This window comes from Phyllobates terribilis, unplaced genomic scaffold (assembly GCF_046119375.1).
Source record: "Phyllobates terribilis strain yellow unplaced genomic scaffold, ASM4611937v1 Scaffold_8__6_contigs__length_399053987, whole genome shotgun sequence".
Lineage (NCBI taxonomy): Eukaryota > Metazoa > Chordata > Amphibia > Anura > Dendrobatidae > Phyllobates > Phyllobates terribilis.
In genome coordinates, this window is record NW_027362768.1 from 384,580,212 (window position 1) to 384,595,411 (window position 15,200).

At 45.7% G+C, this 15,200-nt stretch overlaps 2 protein-coding genes across 5 annotated transcripts in view; one reads left to right on the top strand and one right to left on the bottom strand.

Annotated features, from left to right (window-relative positions):
• PDE6H (phosphodiesterase 6H) overlaps positions 1-15,200 on the top strand; it is a 347,300-nt gene that overhangs the window by 207,211 nt on the left and 124,889 nt on the right. The window lies entirely within an intron of this gene.
• The window catches only part of MGP (matrix Gla protein), a 32,535-nt gene that overhangs the window by 3,073 nt on the left and 14,262 nt on the right, over positions 1-15,200 (bottom strand). The window contains exons 1-2 of one of the 3 annotated variants that reach the window (XM_073645085.1): positions 5,644-5,771; positions 3,789-3,900 (exon numbers count right to left, since the gene is read on the bottom strand). In XM_073645085.1, coding sequence (XP_073501186.1) covers positions 3,789-3,849 — 61 coding nt within the window. In that variant the 5' untranslated portion in view covers positions 3,850-3,900; positions 5,644-5,771. Of the gene's footprint in view, positions 1-3,788; positions 3,972-5,643; positions 5,772-15,200 lie in introns of those variants that run through there. The other 2 variants (XM_073645086.1, XM_073645084.1) reach the window with 2 other exon arrangements.

A 15,200-nucleotide genomic window follows, 5' to 3' on the forward strand; every position in this document is an offset into this window, starting at 1 on the left:
CTCTGGTTACAGCATCCTGTGTCTTGTCTATGGTTCTGGTTACAGCAGCCTGTGTCCTGTCTATGGTTCTGGTTACAGCAGCCTGTGTTCTGTCTATGATTCTTCTTACAGCAGTCTGTGTCCTGTCTATGGCTCAGGTTACAGCAGCATGTGTCCTGTCTATGTCTCTGGTTACAGCAGCATGTGTCCTGTCTATGGTTCTGGTTACAGCAGCCTGTGTTCTGTCTATGGCTCTGGTTACAGCAGCCTGTGTCCTGTGTATGGTTCTGGTTACAGCAGCCTGTGTCCTGTCTATGTCTCTGGTTACAGCAGCATGTGTCCTGTCTATGGCTCTGGTTAAAGCAGCTTGTGTCCTATCTATGGTTCTGGTTACAGCATCCTGTGTCCTGTCTATGGCTCTGGTTACAGCAGCCTGTGTCCTGTCTATGGTTCTGATTACAGCATCCTGTGTCCTGTCTATGGCTCTGGTTACAGCATCCTGTGTCTTGTCTATGGTTCTGGTTACAGCAGCCTGTGTCCTGTCTATGGTTCTGGTTACAGCAGCCTGTATTCTGTCTATGATTCTGGTTACAGCAGGTTGTGTCCTGTCTATGGTCCTGGTTACGGCAGCCTGTGTCCTGTCTATGGTTCTGGTTACAGCAGCCTGTGTTCTGTCTATGGTTCTGGTTACAGCAGCCTGTGTCCTGTCTATGTCTCTGGTTACAGCAGCATGTGTCCTGTCTATGGTTCTGGCTACAGCAGCCTGTGTCCTGTCTATGGTTCTGGTTACAGCAGCCTGTGTTTTGTCTATGGTTCTGGTTACAGCAGCCTGTGTCTTGTCTATGTCTCTGGTTACAGCAGCATGTGTCCTGTCTATGGTTCTGGTTACGGCATCCTGTGTCCTGTCTATGGTTCTGGTTACAGCATCCTGCGTCCTGTCTATGGTTCTGGTTACAGCATCCTGTGTCCTGTCTATGGCTCTGGTTACAGCATCCTGCGTCCTGTCTATGGTTCTGGTTACAGCATCCTGTGTCCTGTCTATGGCTCTGGTTACAGCAGCCTGTGTCCTATCTATGGCTCTGGTTACAGCAGCCTGTGTTCTGTCTATGATTCTGGTTACAGCAGCCTGTGTCCTGTCTATGGTTCAGGTTACAGCAGCCTGTGTCCTGTCTATGGTTCTGGTTACAGCATCCTGTGTCCTGTCTATGGTTCTTGTTACAGCAGCCTGTGTCCTGTCTATGGCTCTGGTTACAGCATCCTGTGTCATGTCTATGGCTCTGGTTACAGCATCCTGTGTCTTGTCTATGGTTCTAGTTACAGCAGCCTGTGTCCTGTCTATGGTTCTGGTTACAGCAGCCTGTGTTCTGTCTATGATTCTTCTTACAGCAGTCTGTGTCCTGTCTATGGCTCAGGTTACAGCAGTCTGTGTCCTGTCTATGGCTCAGGTTACAGCAGCCTGTGTCCTGTCTATGTCTCTGGTTACAGCAGCATGTGTCCTGTCTATGGTTCTGGTTACAGCAGCCTGTGTTCTGTCTATGGCTCTGGTTACAGCAGCCTGTGTCCTGTGTATGGTTCTGGTTACAGCAGCCTGTGTCCTGTCTATGTCTCTGGTTACAGCAGCATGTGTCCTGTCTATGGTTCTGGTTAAAGCAGCTTGTGTCCTATCTATGGTTCTGATTACAGCAGCCTGTGTCCTATCTATGGCTCTGGCTACAGCATCCTGTGTCTTGTCTATGGTTCTGGTTACAGCATCCTGTGTCCTGTCTATGGTTCTGGTTACAGCATCCTGTGTCCTGTCTATGGCTCTGGTTACAGCATCCTGTGTCTTGTCTATGGTTCTGGTTACAGCAGCCTGTGTTCTGTCTATGATTCTGGTTACAGCAGGTTGTGTCCTGTCTATGGTCCTGGTTACGGCAGCCTGTGTCCTGTCTATGGTTCTGGTTACAGCAGCCTGTGTTCTGTCTATGGTTCTGGTTGCAGCAGCCTGTGTCCTGTCTATGTCTCTGGTTACAGCATCCTGTGTCCTGTCTATGGTTCTGGTTACAGCAGGTTGTGTCCTGTCTATGGTTCTGGCTACAGCAGCCTGTGTCCTGTCTATGGTTCTGGCTACAGCAGCCTGTGTCCTGTCTATGGTTCTGGTTACAGCAGCCTGTGTCCTGTCTATGGCTCTGGTTACAGCATCCTGTGTCATGTCTATGGCTCTGGTTACAGCATCCTGTGTCTTGTCTATGGTTCTGGTTACAGCAGCCTGTGTCCTGTCTATGGTTCTGGTTACAGCAGCCTGTGTTCTGTCTATGATTCTTCTTACAGCAGTCTGTGTCCTGTCTATGGCTCAGGTTACAGCAGCCTGTGTCCTGTCTATGTCTCTGGTTACAGCAGCATGTGTCCTGTCTATGGTTCTGGTTACAGCAGCCTGTGTTCTGTCTATGGCTCTGGTTACAGCAGCCTGTGTCCTGTGTATGGTTCTGGTTACAGCAGCCTGTGTCCTGTCTATGTCTCTGGTTACAGCAGCATGTGTCCTGTCTATGGCTCTGGTTAAAGCAGCTTGTGTCCTGTCTATGTCTCTGGTTACAGCAGCATGTGTCCTGTCTATGGTTCTGATTACAGCATCCTGTGTCCTGTCTATGGCTCTGGTTACAGCATCCTGTGTCTTGTCTATGGTTCTGGTTACAGCAGCCTGTGTCCTGTCTATGGTTCTGGTTACAGCAGCCTGTGTTCTGTCTATGGTTCTGGTTGCAGCAGCCTGTGTCCTGTCTATGTCTCTGGTTACAGCAGCATGTGTCCTGTCTATTGTTCTGGCTACAGCAGCCTGTGTCCTGTCTATGGTTCTGGCTACAGCAGCCTGTGTCCTGTCTATGGTTCTGGTTACAGCAGCCTGTGTCCTGTCTATGGCTCTGGTTACAGCATCCTGTGTCATGTCTATGGCTCTGGTTACAGCATCCTGTGTCTTGTCTATGGTTCTGGTTACAGCAGCCTGTGTCCTGTCTATGGTTCTGGTTACAGCATCCTGTGTCTTGTCTATGGTTCTGGTTACAGCAGCCTGTGTTCTGTCTATGGTTCTGGTTACAGCAGCCTGTGTTCTGTCTATGATTCTTCTTACAGCAGTCTGTGTCCTGTCTATGGCTCAGGTTACAGCAGCCTGTGTCCTGTCTATGTCTCTGGTTACAGCAGCATGTGTCCTGTCTATGGTTCTGGTTACAGCAGCCTGTGTTCTGTCTATGGCTCTGGTTACAGCAGCCTGTGTCCTGTGTATGGTTCTGGTTACAGCAGCCTGTGTCCTGTCTATGTCTCTGGTTACAGCAGCATGTGTCCTGTCTATGGCTCTGGTTAAAGCAGCTTGTGTCCTATCTATGGTTCTGGTTACAGCATCCTGTGTCCTGTCTATGGCTCTGGTTACAGCAGCCTGTGTCCTGTGTATGGTTCTGGTTACAGCAGCCTGTGTCCTGTCTATGGCTCTGGTTAAAGCAGCTTGTGTCCTATCTATGGTTCTGGTTACAGCATCCTGTGTCCTGTCTATGGCTCTGGTTACAGCAGCCTGTGTCCTGTCTATGGTTCTGATTACAGCATCCTGTGTCCTGTCTATGGCTCTGGTTACAGCATCCTGTGTCCTGTCTATGGTTCTAGTTACAGCAGCCTGTGTCCTGTCTATGGTTCTGGTTACGGCAGCCTGTGCCCTGTCTATGGTTCTGGTTACAGCAGCCTGTGTCCTGTCTATGGCCTCTGTTCACTTCATTTTCCTCTAGTATTTAAGAACATTTCAGATAATTTGAAGTTTTTTCCTTCGAAGAAATCAAGTAAATAATCGTTACCGTATGCGAGGGTGACCGCAGCGGCCAGCGCCACGACCAGGAGCAGCGCCAGGGTCTTCATGCTGACTTGTCTTGTGTATTTTTCCTTTTCCACTTGCCACAAGGAAAGCTTCTGCCGGAGATATAAGGAGTAATTACTGCTTCTAAGAGAGCGGCGTTACTATAAAACCCAACATCTGGGGTGGGCGGCACCAAGAGTGCTGAGAGGTATGTGCTGGCACCGTCATACCAGGGTGGGGGGCGGCGAGAGGGACGGTCACAAAAATATCAAAATATTATAGAAGACGGTGAAATAAACAAGTGTATCTGAGCTTACTAATGGACTTTATTACTTAGTCATACTTTACCATCTTCAGGATCTCGGCTTGCTGTCGGTGAATGAGAACACTCTCGGTAACACTCAGAGGCAATAACCCCGTATTTAGCTTATAGTGCCCTGTGGGATGCACACATGGTAGAATCTGCACAGATCTGACAGTTTGATACAATGTATCAGTCTGATCGTTGTCTGGACTGGATGCAATTGTAACCAGTCAAAAACATCTGTAATCCCCACACCCCATCCACAAAAAAGCGAATATATATATACAATTCTAAGAACCGTTAAACTAGACTTAATTCAAAAGCGAAAAACACCAAAAACAAGAAAAAATAAATAAAATAAAAGACGCAAATGAAATAATGAAATGAGCCTGAAGTCTGTTAGAAAATATTCCTTCTCATCGTAAACTGTCTTCTTTCTTATAAAAATGCGGAAAATCCGAAACATGCTGGTAATGAAGTGGTTAAGCCTGACCTTTCTATGGACATGAACCCTCAGCCCTCAGGGGCGCGGAGCCGCCTCTGCTACATCCATCTCCATTTTACCTGATGCTTCTTCAGTCCACAATTTCAATAGCAGGATATTGCACTTTATATCCAATTTCCGGGAACCTTCTCCCTCCGGATATTTGTGTCTCACCTGGAGAAACTTCTGACATCTCTCCCTGTCCCCAAGTTACAGAGGTCATCATCGGCTCATACCCAGCCCCCCTCAATTCATAAATAAGACTTTAATATTAAATTATTAATAGCTTAAATATAGCTAATAATATTCAAGATGTTATCATGTGCATGTAACCACTGAGCCAACATCTCCTCTACATTATCAGACGTGTAATTATTAGGGAAGAGTCAGGATATAATCAATCAATATAACTGATCATATACCTAAAGTGATAGGCATGGTCCTCAGGGGCTGACTCTGGATCTAGGTCAGTTCATGTAACCACTGAGCCAGCTTCTACTCTACATTATCAGACGTGTAATTAGGGAAGAGTCAGGATATAATCAATCAATATAACTGATCATATACCTAAAGTGATAGGCATGGTCCTCGAGGGCTGACTCTGGATCTAGGTCGGTGCATGTAACCACTGAGCCAGCTTCTATTCTACATTATCAGACAAATCACATAATAGAGATGTCTGATCAGACATGTAATTATGGAGGATTCAGGATATAATCAATCATTATAACTGATAATATATCTAAAGAGACAGCCATGGTCCTCAGGGGCTGACTCTGGATCTAGGGGAGGTGCAGGTAATCACTGAGCCAGCTTCTACTCTACAGTAGCATAATAATAGAGATGTCTGCAGTCATGGGAGATTCTGGAAATAATCAATCAATATAACTGATAATATATCTAAAGTAAAGGCATGGTCCTAAGGGGCTGACTCTGGATCAAGGATCAGTGCACGTAACCACTGAGCCAGCACTACTCCTTTATTAGAAATCTCACGGTCACATTGCATCAGTTAATGTTATGAGAATAGTGTGTAATATTATGGATATTATGGTATATAATACTCACAAGCCTGGATCTCCGCCGGGACTGGTGAGGAAATGTCTGGGTGCGAGGGGTATTTATCCTGAGCCTCCACCTCCATCTCCTTCATGTTTTCCTCCTGATCACTCAGATCTTACCTCAGTCTTTACACATCCTTCCCCCCTCCCTGGAGAAAATCTCAGACCACGCTTCAGACATAAACCACATATGGCCCTTAATTGGCCGCAGACCCTTTGATGACACTGATGGGGGCGAAGGTGGAGGAAAATCGCCTAGAAGGTTCACAGGTTCTTAAAGCGCTGATGGCGGAGGACGCCATTTCCATATGTTATGTCTCTCCGCTGACTTACAGCGACGACCGATCTCATCACAAGGACTAATTGTATCAGTGGTGTCACTAGTGGGGGCCGGTCTGACCACCTCATAAATGTATACAGACTGGTGGTCAGCAGTGATACACCATGAGCTGGTGCTGTAGTGCAAGGGGGTCTGGACATATCATTGGTGCAACCTGTGCAGCTGCATAGGGGTCCAAGAAATAAGGGGGCCACATCCATCTCCAGAGCAGGTGGAGCTGTGCATTAAAGGGCCCATAAGCTGCTCTTGCACAGGGGTCTCTCCTGCCTGTGCCCCCCCCAGTGCTCTATGTAATGCAGCAATAGCAGAGTCATCGCTTTTTGGTGCCATTTGTCTCTTATTGATCTGACATCTGCATTTTATGTGACTCTGAACATCTGATGGTTTCAGTAATCGAAATGCACAAATCCATTGGCCAAATGTTACCTCCGCACTGCGCCCCCCCCGTGATTCCGCGCTGCGCCCCCCCGTGATTCCGCGCTGCGCCCCCCCGTGATTCCGCGCTGCGCCCCCCCGTGATTCCGCGCTGCGCACTCCCCGTGATTCCGCGCTGCGCCCCCCCGTGATTCCGCGCTGCGCCCCCCCGTGATTCCGCGCTGCGCCCCCCCGTGATTCCGCGCTGCGCACTCCCCGTGATTCCGCGCTGCGCCCCCCCGTGATTCCGCGCTGCGCCCCCCCGTGATTCCGCGCTGCGCCCCCCCGTGATTCCGCGCTGCGCCCCCCCGTGATTCCGCGCTGCGCCCCCCGTGATTCCGCGCTGCGCCCCCCCGTGATTCCGCGCTGCGCCCCCCCGTGATTCCGCTCTGCGCCCCCCCGTGATTCCACGCTGCGCCTTCCCCCCCGTGATTCCGCGCTGCGCACCCCCGTGATTCCGCGCTGCGCCCCCCCCGTGATTCCGCGCTGCGCCCCCCGTGATTCCGCGCTGCGCCCCCCGTGATTCCGCGCTGCGCCCCCCCGTGGTTCCGCGCTGCGCCCCCCCGTGATTCCGCTCTGCGCCCCCCCGTGATTCCACGCTGCGCCTTCCCCCCACGTGATTCCGCGCTGCGCCCCCCCGTGATTCCAGGCGTCTGAACGTTCTGTTTACCCCGGAATGAATCACGTTCTGTTCTTCACATATAAACAGGAGGTGAATGCAGAACACGGAACATTCATCCCCTATAGATGTTACACAACAAGCAGAAGTGTATCCAGCTGAAGAACTCCCAAAGCCAGCAACTAATAACAGATGAAAGAGCTTTCTTATAGAGATCAGAAGTCACATAAAGACGTCTGCAAGACAGAGGACCGAGGGAGCTGTAATCACCAGAGCATTGTGAAACCAGCACACCGCTATACATATATATCAGAGGATAATGTACTGCATGTATAGCGCGAGTGCAGCTCTGGAGTATAATACAGGAGGTAACTCAGGATCAGTAATGTAATGTATGTACACAGTGACTGCACCAGCAGAATAGTGAGTGCAGCTCTGGAGTATAATACAGGATGTAACTCAGGATTAGTAATGTAATGTATGTACACAGTGACTGCACCAGCAGAATAGTGAGTGCAGCTCTGGAGTATAATACAGGATGTAACTCAGGATCAGTAATGTAATGTATGTACATAGTGACTGCACCAGCAGAATAGTGAGTGCAGCTCTGGAGTATAATACAGGATGTAACTCAGGATCAGTAATGTAATGTATGTACACAGTGACTGCACCAGCAGAATAGCGAGTGCAGCTCTGGGGTATAATACAGGATGTAACTCAGGATCAGTAATGTAATGTATGTACATAGTGACTGCACCAGCAGAATAGTGAGTGCAGCTCTGGAGTATAATACAGGAGGTAACTCAGGATCAGTAATGTAATGTATGTACACAGTGACTGCACCAGCAGAATAGTGAGTGCAGCTCTGGAGTATAATACAGGAGGTAACTCAGGATCAGTAATGTAATGTATGTACATAGTGACTGCACCAGCAGAATAGTGAGTGCAGCTCTGGAGTATAATACAGGATGTAACTCAGGATCAGTAATGTAATGTATGTACACAGTGACTGCACCAGCAGAATAGCGAGTGCAGCTCTGGGGTATAATACAGGATGTAACTCAGGATCAGTAATGTAATGTATGTACATAGTGACTGCACCAGCAGAATAGTGAGTGCAGCTCTGGAGTATAATACAGGATGTAACTCAGGATCAGTAATGTATGTACACAGTGACTGCACCAGCAGAATAGTGAGTGCAGCTCTGGAGTATAATACAGGATGTAACTCAGGATCAGTAATGTAGTGTATATACACAGTGACTGCACCAGCAGAATAGTGAGTGCAGCTCTGGGGTATAATACAGGATGTAACTCAGTATCAGTAATGTAATGTATGTTCACAGTGACTGCACCAGCTGAATAGTGAGTGCAGCTCTGGAGTATAACACAGGAGGTAACTCAGGATCAGTAATGTAATGTATGTACACAGTGACTGCACCAGCAGAATAGTGAGTGCAGCTCTGGAGTATAATACAGGATGTAACTCAGGATCACTAATGTAATGTATGTACACAGTGACTGCACCAGCAGAATAGTGAGTGCAGCTCTGGAGTATAATACAGGATGTAACTCAGGATCAGTAATGTAATGTATGTACATAGTGACTGCACCAGCAGAATAGTGAGTGCAGCTCTGGAGTATAATACAGGATGTAACTCAGGATCAGTAATGTAATGTATGTATACAGTGACTGCACCAGCAGAATAGTGAGTGCAGCTCTGGAGTATAATACAGGATGTAACTCAGGATCAGTAATGTAATGTATGTACATAGTGACTGCACCAGCAGAATAGTGAGTGCAGCTCTGGAGTATAATACAGGATGTAACTCAGGATCAGTAATGTAATGTATGTATACAGTGACTGCACCAGCAGAATAGTGAGTGCTGCTCTGGAGTATAATACAGGAGGTAACTCAGGATCAGTAATGTAATATATTTACATAGTGACTGCACCAGCAGAATAGTGAGTGCAGCTCTGGAGTATAATACAGGAGGGAACTCAGGATCAGTAATGTAATGTATATGCAGTGTCTGCACCAGCAGAATAGTGAGTGCAGCTCTGGAGGATAATACAGGATGTAACTCAGGATCAGTAATGTAATGTATGTACACAGTGACTGCACCAGCAGAATAGTGAGTGCAGCTCTGGAGTATAATACAGGAGGTAACTCAGGATCAGTAATGTAATGTATGTACACAGTGACTGCACCAGCAGAATAGTGAGTGCAGCTCTGGAGTATAATACAGGAGGTAACTCAGGATCAGTAATGTAATGTATGTACACAGTTACTGCACCAGCAGAATAGTGAGTGCAGCTCTGGAGTATAATACAGGATGTAACTCAGGATCAGTAATGTAATGTATGTACACAGTGACTGCACCAGCAGAATAGCGAGTGCAGCTCTGGGGTATAATACAGGAGGTAACTCAGGATCAGTAATGTAATGTATGTACACAGTGACTGCACCAGCAGAATAGTGAGTGCAGCTCTGGAGTATAATACAGGAGGTAACTCAGGATCAGTAATGTAATGTATGTACACAGTGACTGCACCAGCAGAATAGTGAGTGCAGCTCTGGAGTATAATACAGGAGGTAACTCAGGATCAGTAATGTAATGTATGTACACAGTTACTGCACCAGCAGAATAGTGAGTGCAGCTCTGGAGTATAATACAGGATGTAACTCAGGATCAGTAATGTAATGTATGTACACAGTGACTGCACCAGCAGAATAGCGAGTGCAGCTCTGGGGTATAATACAGGATGTAACTCAGGATCAGTAATGTAATGTATGTACATAGTGACTGCACCAGCAGAATAGTGAGTGCAGCTCTGGAGTATAATACAGGAGGTAACTCAGGATCAGTAATGTAATGTATGTACACAATGACTGCACCAGCAGAATAGTGAGTGCAGCTCTGGAGTATAATACAGGAGGTAACTCAGGATCAGTAATGTAATGTATGTACATAGTGACTGCACCAGCAGAATAGTGAGTGCAGCTCTGGAGTATAATACAGGATGTAACTCAGGATCAGTAATGTAATGTATGTACACAGTGACTGCACCAGCAGAATAGCGAGTGCAGCTCTGGGGTATAATACAGGATGTAACTCAGGATCAGTAATGTAATGTATGTACATAGTGACTGCACCAGCAGAATAGTGAGTGCAGCTCTGGAGTATAATACAGGATGTAACTCAGGATCAGTAATGTATGTACACAGTGACTGCACCAGCAGAATAGTGAGTGCAGCTCTGGAGTATAATACAGGATGTAACTCAGGATCAGTAATGTAGTGTATATACACAGTGACTGCACCAGCAGAATAGTGAGTGCAGCTCTGGGGTATAATACAGGATGTAACTCAGTATCAGTAATGTAATGTATGTTCACAGTGACTGCACCAGCTGAATAGTGAGTGCAGCTCTGGAGTATAACACAGGAGGTAACTCAGGATCAGTAATGTAATGTATGTACACAGTGACTGCACCAGCAGAATAGTGAGTGCAGCTCTGGAGTATAATACAGGATGTAACTCAGGATCACTAATGTAATGTATGTACACAGTGACTGCACCAGCAGAATAGTGAGTGCAGCTCTGGAGTATAATACAGGATGTAACTCAGGATCAGTAATGTAATGTATGTACATAGTGACTGCACCAGCAGAATAGTGAGTGCAGCTCTGGAGTATAATACAGGATGTAACTCAGGATCAGTAATGTAATGTATGTATACAGTGACTGCACCAGCAGAATAGTGAGTGCAGCTCTGGAGTATAATACAGGATGTAACTCAGGATCAGTAATGTAATGTATGTACATAGTGACTGCACCAGCAGAATAGTGAGTGCAGCTCTGGAGTATAATACAGGATGTAACTCAGGATCAGTAATGTAATGTATGTATACAGTGACTGCACCAGCAGAATAGTGAGTGCTGCTCTGGAGTATAATACAGGAGGTAACTCAGGATCAGTAATATAATATATTTACACAGTGACTGCACCAGCAGAATAGTGAGTGCAGCTCTGGAGTATAATACAGGAGGGAACTCAGGATCAGTAATGTAATGTATATGCAGTGTCTGCACCAGCAGAATAGTGAGTGCAGCTCTGGGGTATAATACAGGAGGTAACTCAGGATCAGTAATGTAATGTATGTACACAGTGACTGCACCAGCAGAATAGTGAGTGCAGCTCTGGAGTATAATACAGGATGTAACTCAGGATCACTAATGTAATGTATGTACACAGTGACTGCACCAGCAGAATAGTGAGTGCAGCTCTGGAGTATAATACAGGATGTAACTCAGGATCAGTAATGTAATGTATGTACACAGTGACTGCACCAGCTGAATAGTGAGTGCAGCTCTGGAGGATAATACAGGATGTAACTCAGGATCAGTAATGTAATGTATGTACACAGTGACTGCACCAGCAGAATAGTGAGTGCAGCTTTGGAGTATAATACAGGAGGTAACTCAGGATCAGTAATGTAATGTATGTACACAGTTACTGCACCAGCAGAATAGTTAGTGCAGCTCTGGAGTATAATACAGGATGTAACTCAGGATCAGTAATGTAATGTATGTACACAGTGACTGCACCAGCAGAATAGTGAGTGCTGCTCTGGAGTATAATACAGGATGTAACTCAGGATCAGTAATGTATGTACACAGTGACTCCACCAGCAGAATAGTGAGTGCAGCTCTGGAGTATAATACAGGATGTAACTCAGGATCAGTAATGTAATGTATGTACACAGTGACTGCACCAGCAGAATAGTGAGTGCAGCTCTGGAGTATAATACAGGATGTAACTCAGGATCAGTAATGTAATGTATGTACACAGTGACTGCACCAGCAGAATAGTGAGTGCAGATCTGGAGTATAATACAGGATGTAACTCAGGATCAGTAATGTAATGTATGTACACAGTGACTGCACCAGCAGAATAGTGAGTGCTGCTCTGGAGTATAATACAGGATGTAACTCAGGATCAGTAATGTATGTACACAGTGACTCCACCAGCAGAATAGTGAGTGCAGCTCTGGAGTATAATACAGGATGTAACTCAGGATCAGTAATGTAATGTATGTACACAGTGACTGCACCAGCAGAATAGTGAGTGCAGCTCTGGGGTATAATACAGGATGTAACTCAGGATCAGTAATGTAATGTATGTACATAGTGACTGCACCAGCAGAATAGTGAGTTCAGCTCTGGAGTATAATACAGGATGTAACTCAGGATCAGTAATGTATGTACACAGTGACTGCACCAGCAGAATAGTGAGTGCAGCTCTGGAGTATAATACAGGATGTAACTCAGGATCAGTAATGTAATGTATGTACACAGTGACTGCACCAGCAGAATAGTGAGTGCAGCTCTGGAGTATAATACAGGAGGTAACTCAGGATCAGTAATGTAATGTATGTACACAGTGACTGCACCAGCAGAATAGTGAGTGCAGCTCTGGAGTATAATACAGGATGTAACTCAGGATCAGTAATGTAATGTATGTACACAGTGACTGCACCAGCAGAATAGTGAGTGCAGATCTGGAGTATAATACAGGATGTAACTCAGGATCAGTAATGTAATGTATGTACACAGTGACTGCACCAGCAGAATAGTGAGTGCTGCTCTGGAGTATAATACAGGATGTAACTCAGGATCAGTAATGTATGTACACAGTGACTCCACCAGCAGAATAGTGAGTGCAGCTCTGGAGTATAATACAGGATGTAACTCAGGATCAGTAATGTAATGTATGTACACAGTGACTGCACCAGCAGAATAGTGAGTGCAGCTCTGGGGTATAATACAGGATGTAACTCAGGATCAGTAATGTAATGTATGTACATAGTGACTGCACCAGCAGAATAGTGAGTTCAGCTCTGGAGTATAATACAGGATGTAACTCAGGATCAGTAATGTATGTACACAGTGACTGCACCAGCAGAATAGTGAGTGCAGCTCTGGAGTATAATACAGGATGTAACTCAGGATCAGTAATGTAATGTATGTACACAGTGACTGCACCAGCAGAATAGTGAGTGCAGCTCTGGAGTATAATACAGGAGGTAACTCAGGATCAGTAATGTAATGTATGTACACAGTGACTGCACCAGCAGAATAGTGAGAGCTGCTCTGGAGTATAATACAGGAGGTAACTCAGGATCAGTAATGTAATGTATGTACACAGTGACTGCACCAGCAGAATAGTGAGTGCAGCTCTGGAGTATAATACAGGATATAACTCAGGATCAGTAATGTAATGTGTGTACACAGTGACTGCACCAGCAGAATAGTGAGTGCAGCTCTGGAGTATAATACAGGAGGGAACTCAGGATCAGTAATGTAATGTATGTACACAGTGACTGCACCAGCAGAATAGTGAGTGCAGCTCTGGAGTATAATACAGGATGTAACTCAGCATCAGTAATGTAATGTATGTACACAGTGACTGCACCAGCAGAATAGTGAGTGCAGCTCTGGAGGATAATACAGGATGTAACTCAGGATCAGTAATGTAATGTATGTACACAGTGACTGCACCAGCAGAATAGTGAGTGCAGCTCTGGAGTATAATACAGGATGTAACTCAGGATCAGTAATGTAATGTATGTACACAGTGACTGCACCAGCAGAATAGTGAGTGCAGCTCTGGAGTATAATACAGGATGTAACTCAGGATCAGTAATGTAATGTATGTACACAGTGACTGCACCAGCAGAATAGTGAGTGCAGCTCTGGAGTATAATACAGGAGGGAACTCAGGATCAGTAATGCAATGTATGTACACAGTGACTGCACCAGCAGAATAGTGAGTGCAGCTCTGGAGTATAATACAGGATATAACTCAGGATCAGTAATGTAATGTGTGTACACAGTGACTGCACCAGCAGAATAGTGAGTGCAGCTCTGGAGTATAATACAGGATGTAACTCAGGATCAGTAATGTAATGTATGTACACAGTGACTGCACCAGCAGAATAGTGAGTGCAGCTCTGGAGTAAAATACAGGATGTAACTCAGGATCAGTAATGTAATGTATATGCAGTGTCTGCACCAGCAGAATAGTGAGTGCAGCTCTGGAGTATAATACAGGAGGGAACTCAGGATCAGTAATGTAATGTATGTACACAGTGACTGCACCAGCAGAATAATGAGTGCAGCTCTGGGGAATAATACAGGATGTAACTCAGGATCAGTAATGTAATGTATGTACACAGTGACTGCACCAGCAGAATAGTGAGTGCAGCTCTCGAGTATAATACAGGATGTAACTCAGGATCAGTAATGTAATGTATGTACACAGTGCCTGCACCAGCAGAATAGCGACTGCAGCTCTGGAGTATAATACAGGATGTAACTCAGGATCAGTAATGTAATGTATGTACACAGTGACTGCACCAGCAGAATAGTGAGTGCAGCTCTGGAGTATAATACAGGATGTAACTCAGGATCAGTAATGTAATGTATGTACACAGTGACTGCACCAGTAGAATAGTGAGTGCAGCTCTGGAGTATAATACAGGAGGTAACTCAGGATCAGTAATGTAATGTATGTACACAGTGACTGCACCAGCTGAATAGTGAGTGCAGCTCTGGAGTATAATACAGGAGGGAACTCAGCATCAGTAATGTAGTGTATATACACAGTGACTGCACCAGTAGAATAGTGAGTGCAGCTCTGGAGTATAATACAGGAGGTAACTCAGGATCAGTAATGTAATGTATGTACACAGTGACTGCACCAGCTGAATAGTGAGTGCAGCTCTGGAGTATAATACAGGAGGGAACTCAGCATCAGTAATGTAGTGTATATACACAGTGACTGCACCAGCAGAATAGTGAGTGCAGCTCTGGGGTATAATACAGGATGTAACTCAGGATCAGTAATGTAATGTATATACACAGTGTCTGCACCAGCAGAATAGTGAGTGCAGCTCTGGAGTATAATACAGGATGTAACTCAGGATCAGTAATGTAATGTATGTACACAGTGACTGCACCAGCAGAATAGTGAGTGCAGCTCTGGAGTATAATACAGGATGTAACTCAGGATCAGTAATGTAATGTATGTACACAGTGACTGCACAAGCAGAATAGTGAGTGCAGCTCTGGAGTATAATACAGGATGTAACTCAGGATCAGTAATGTAATGTATTTACACAGTG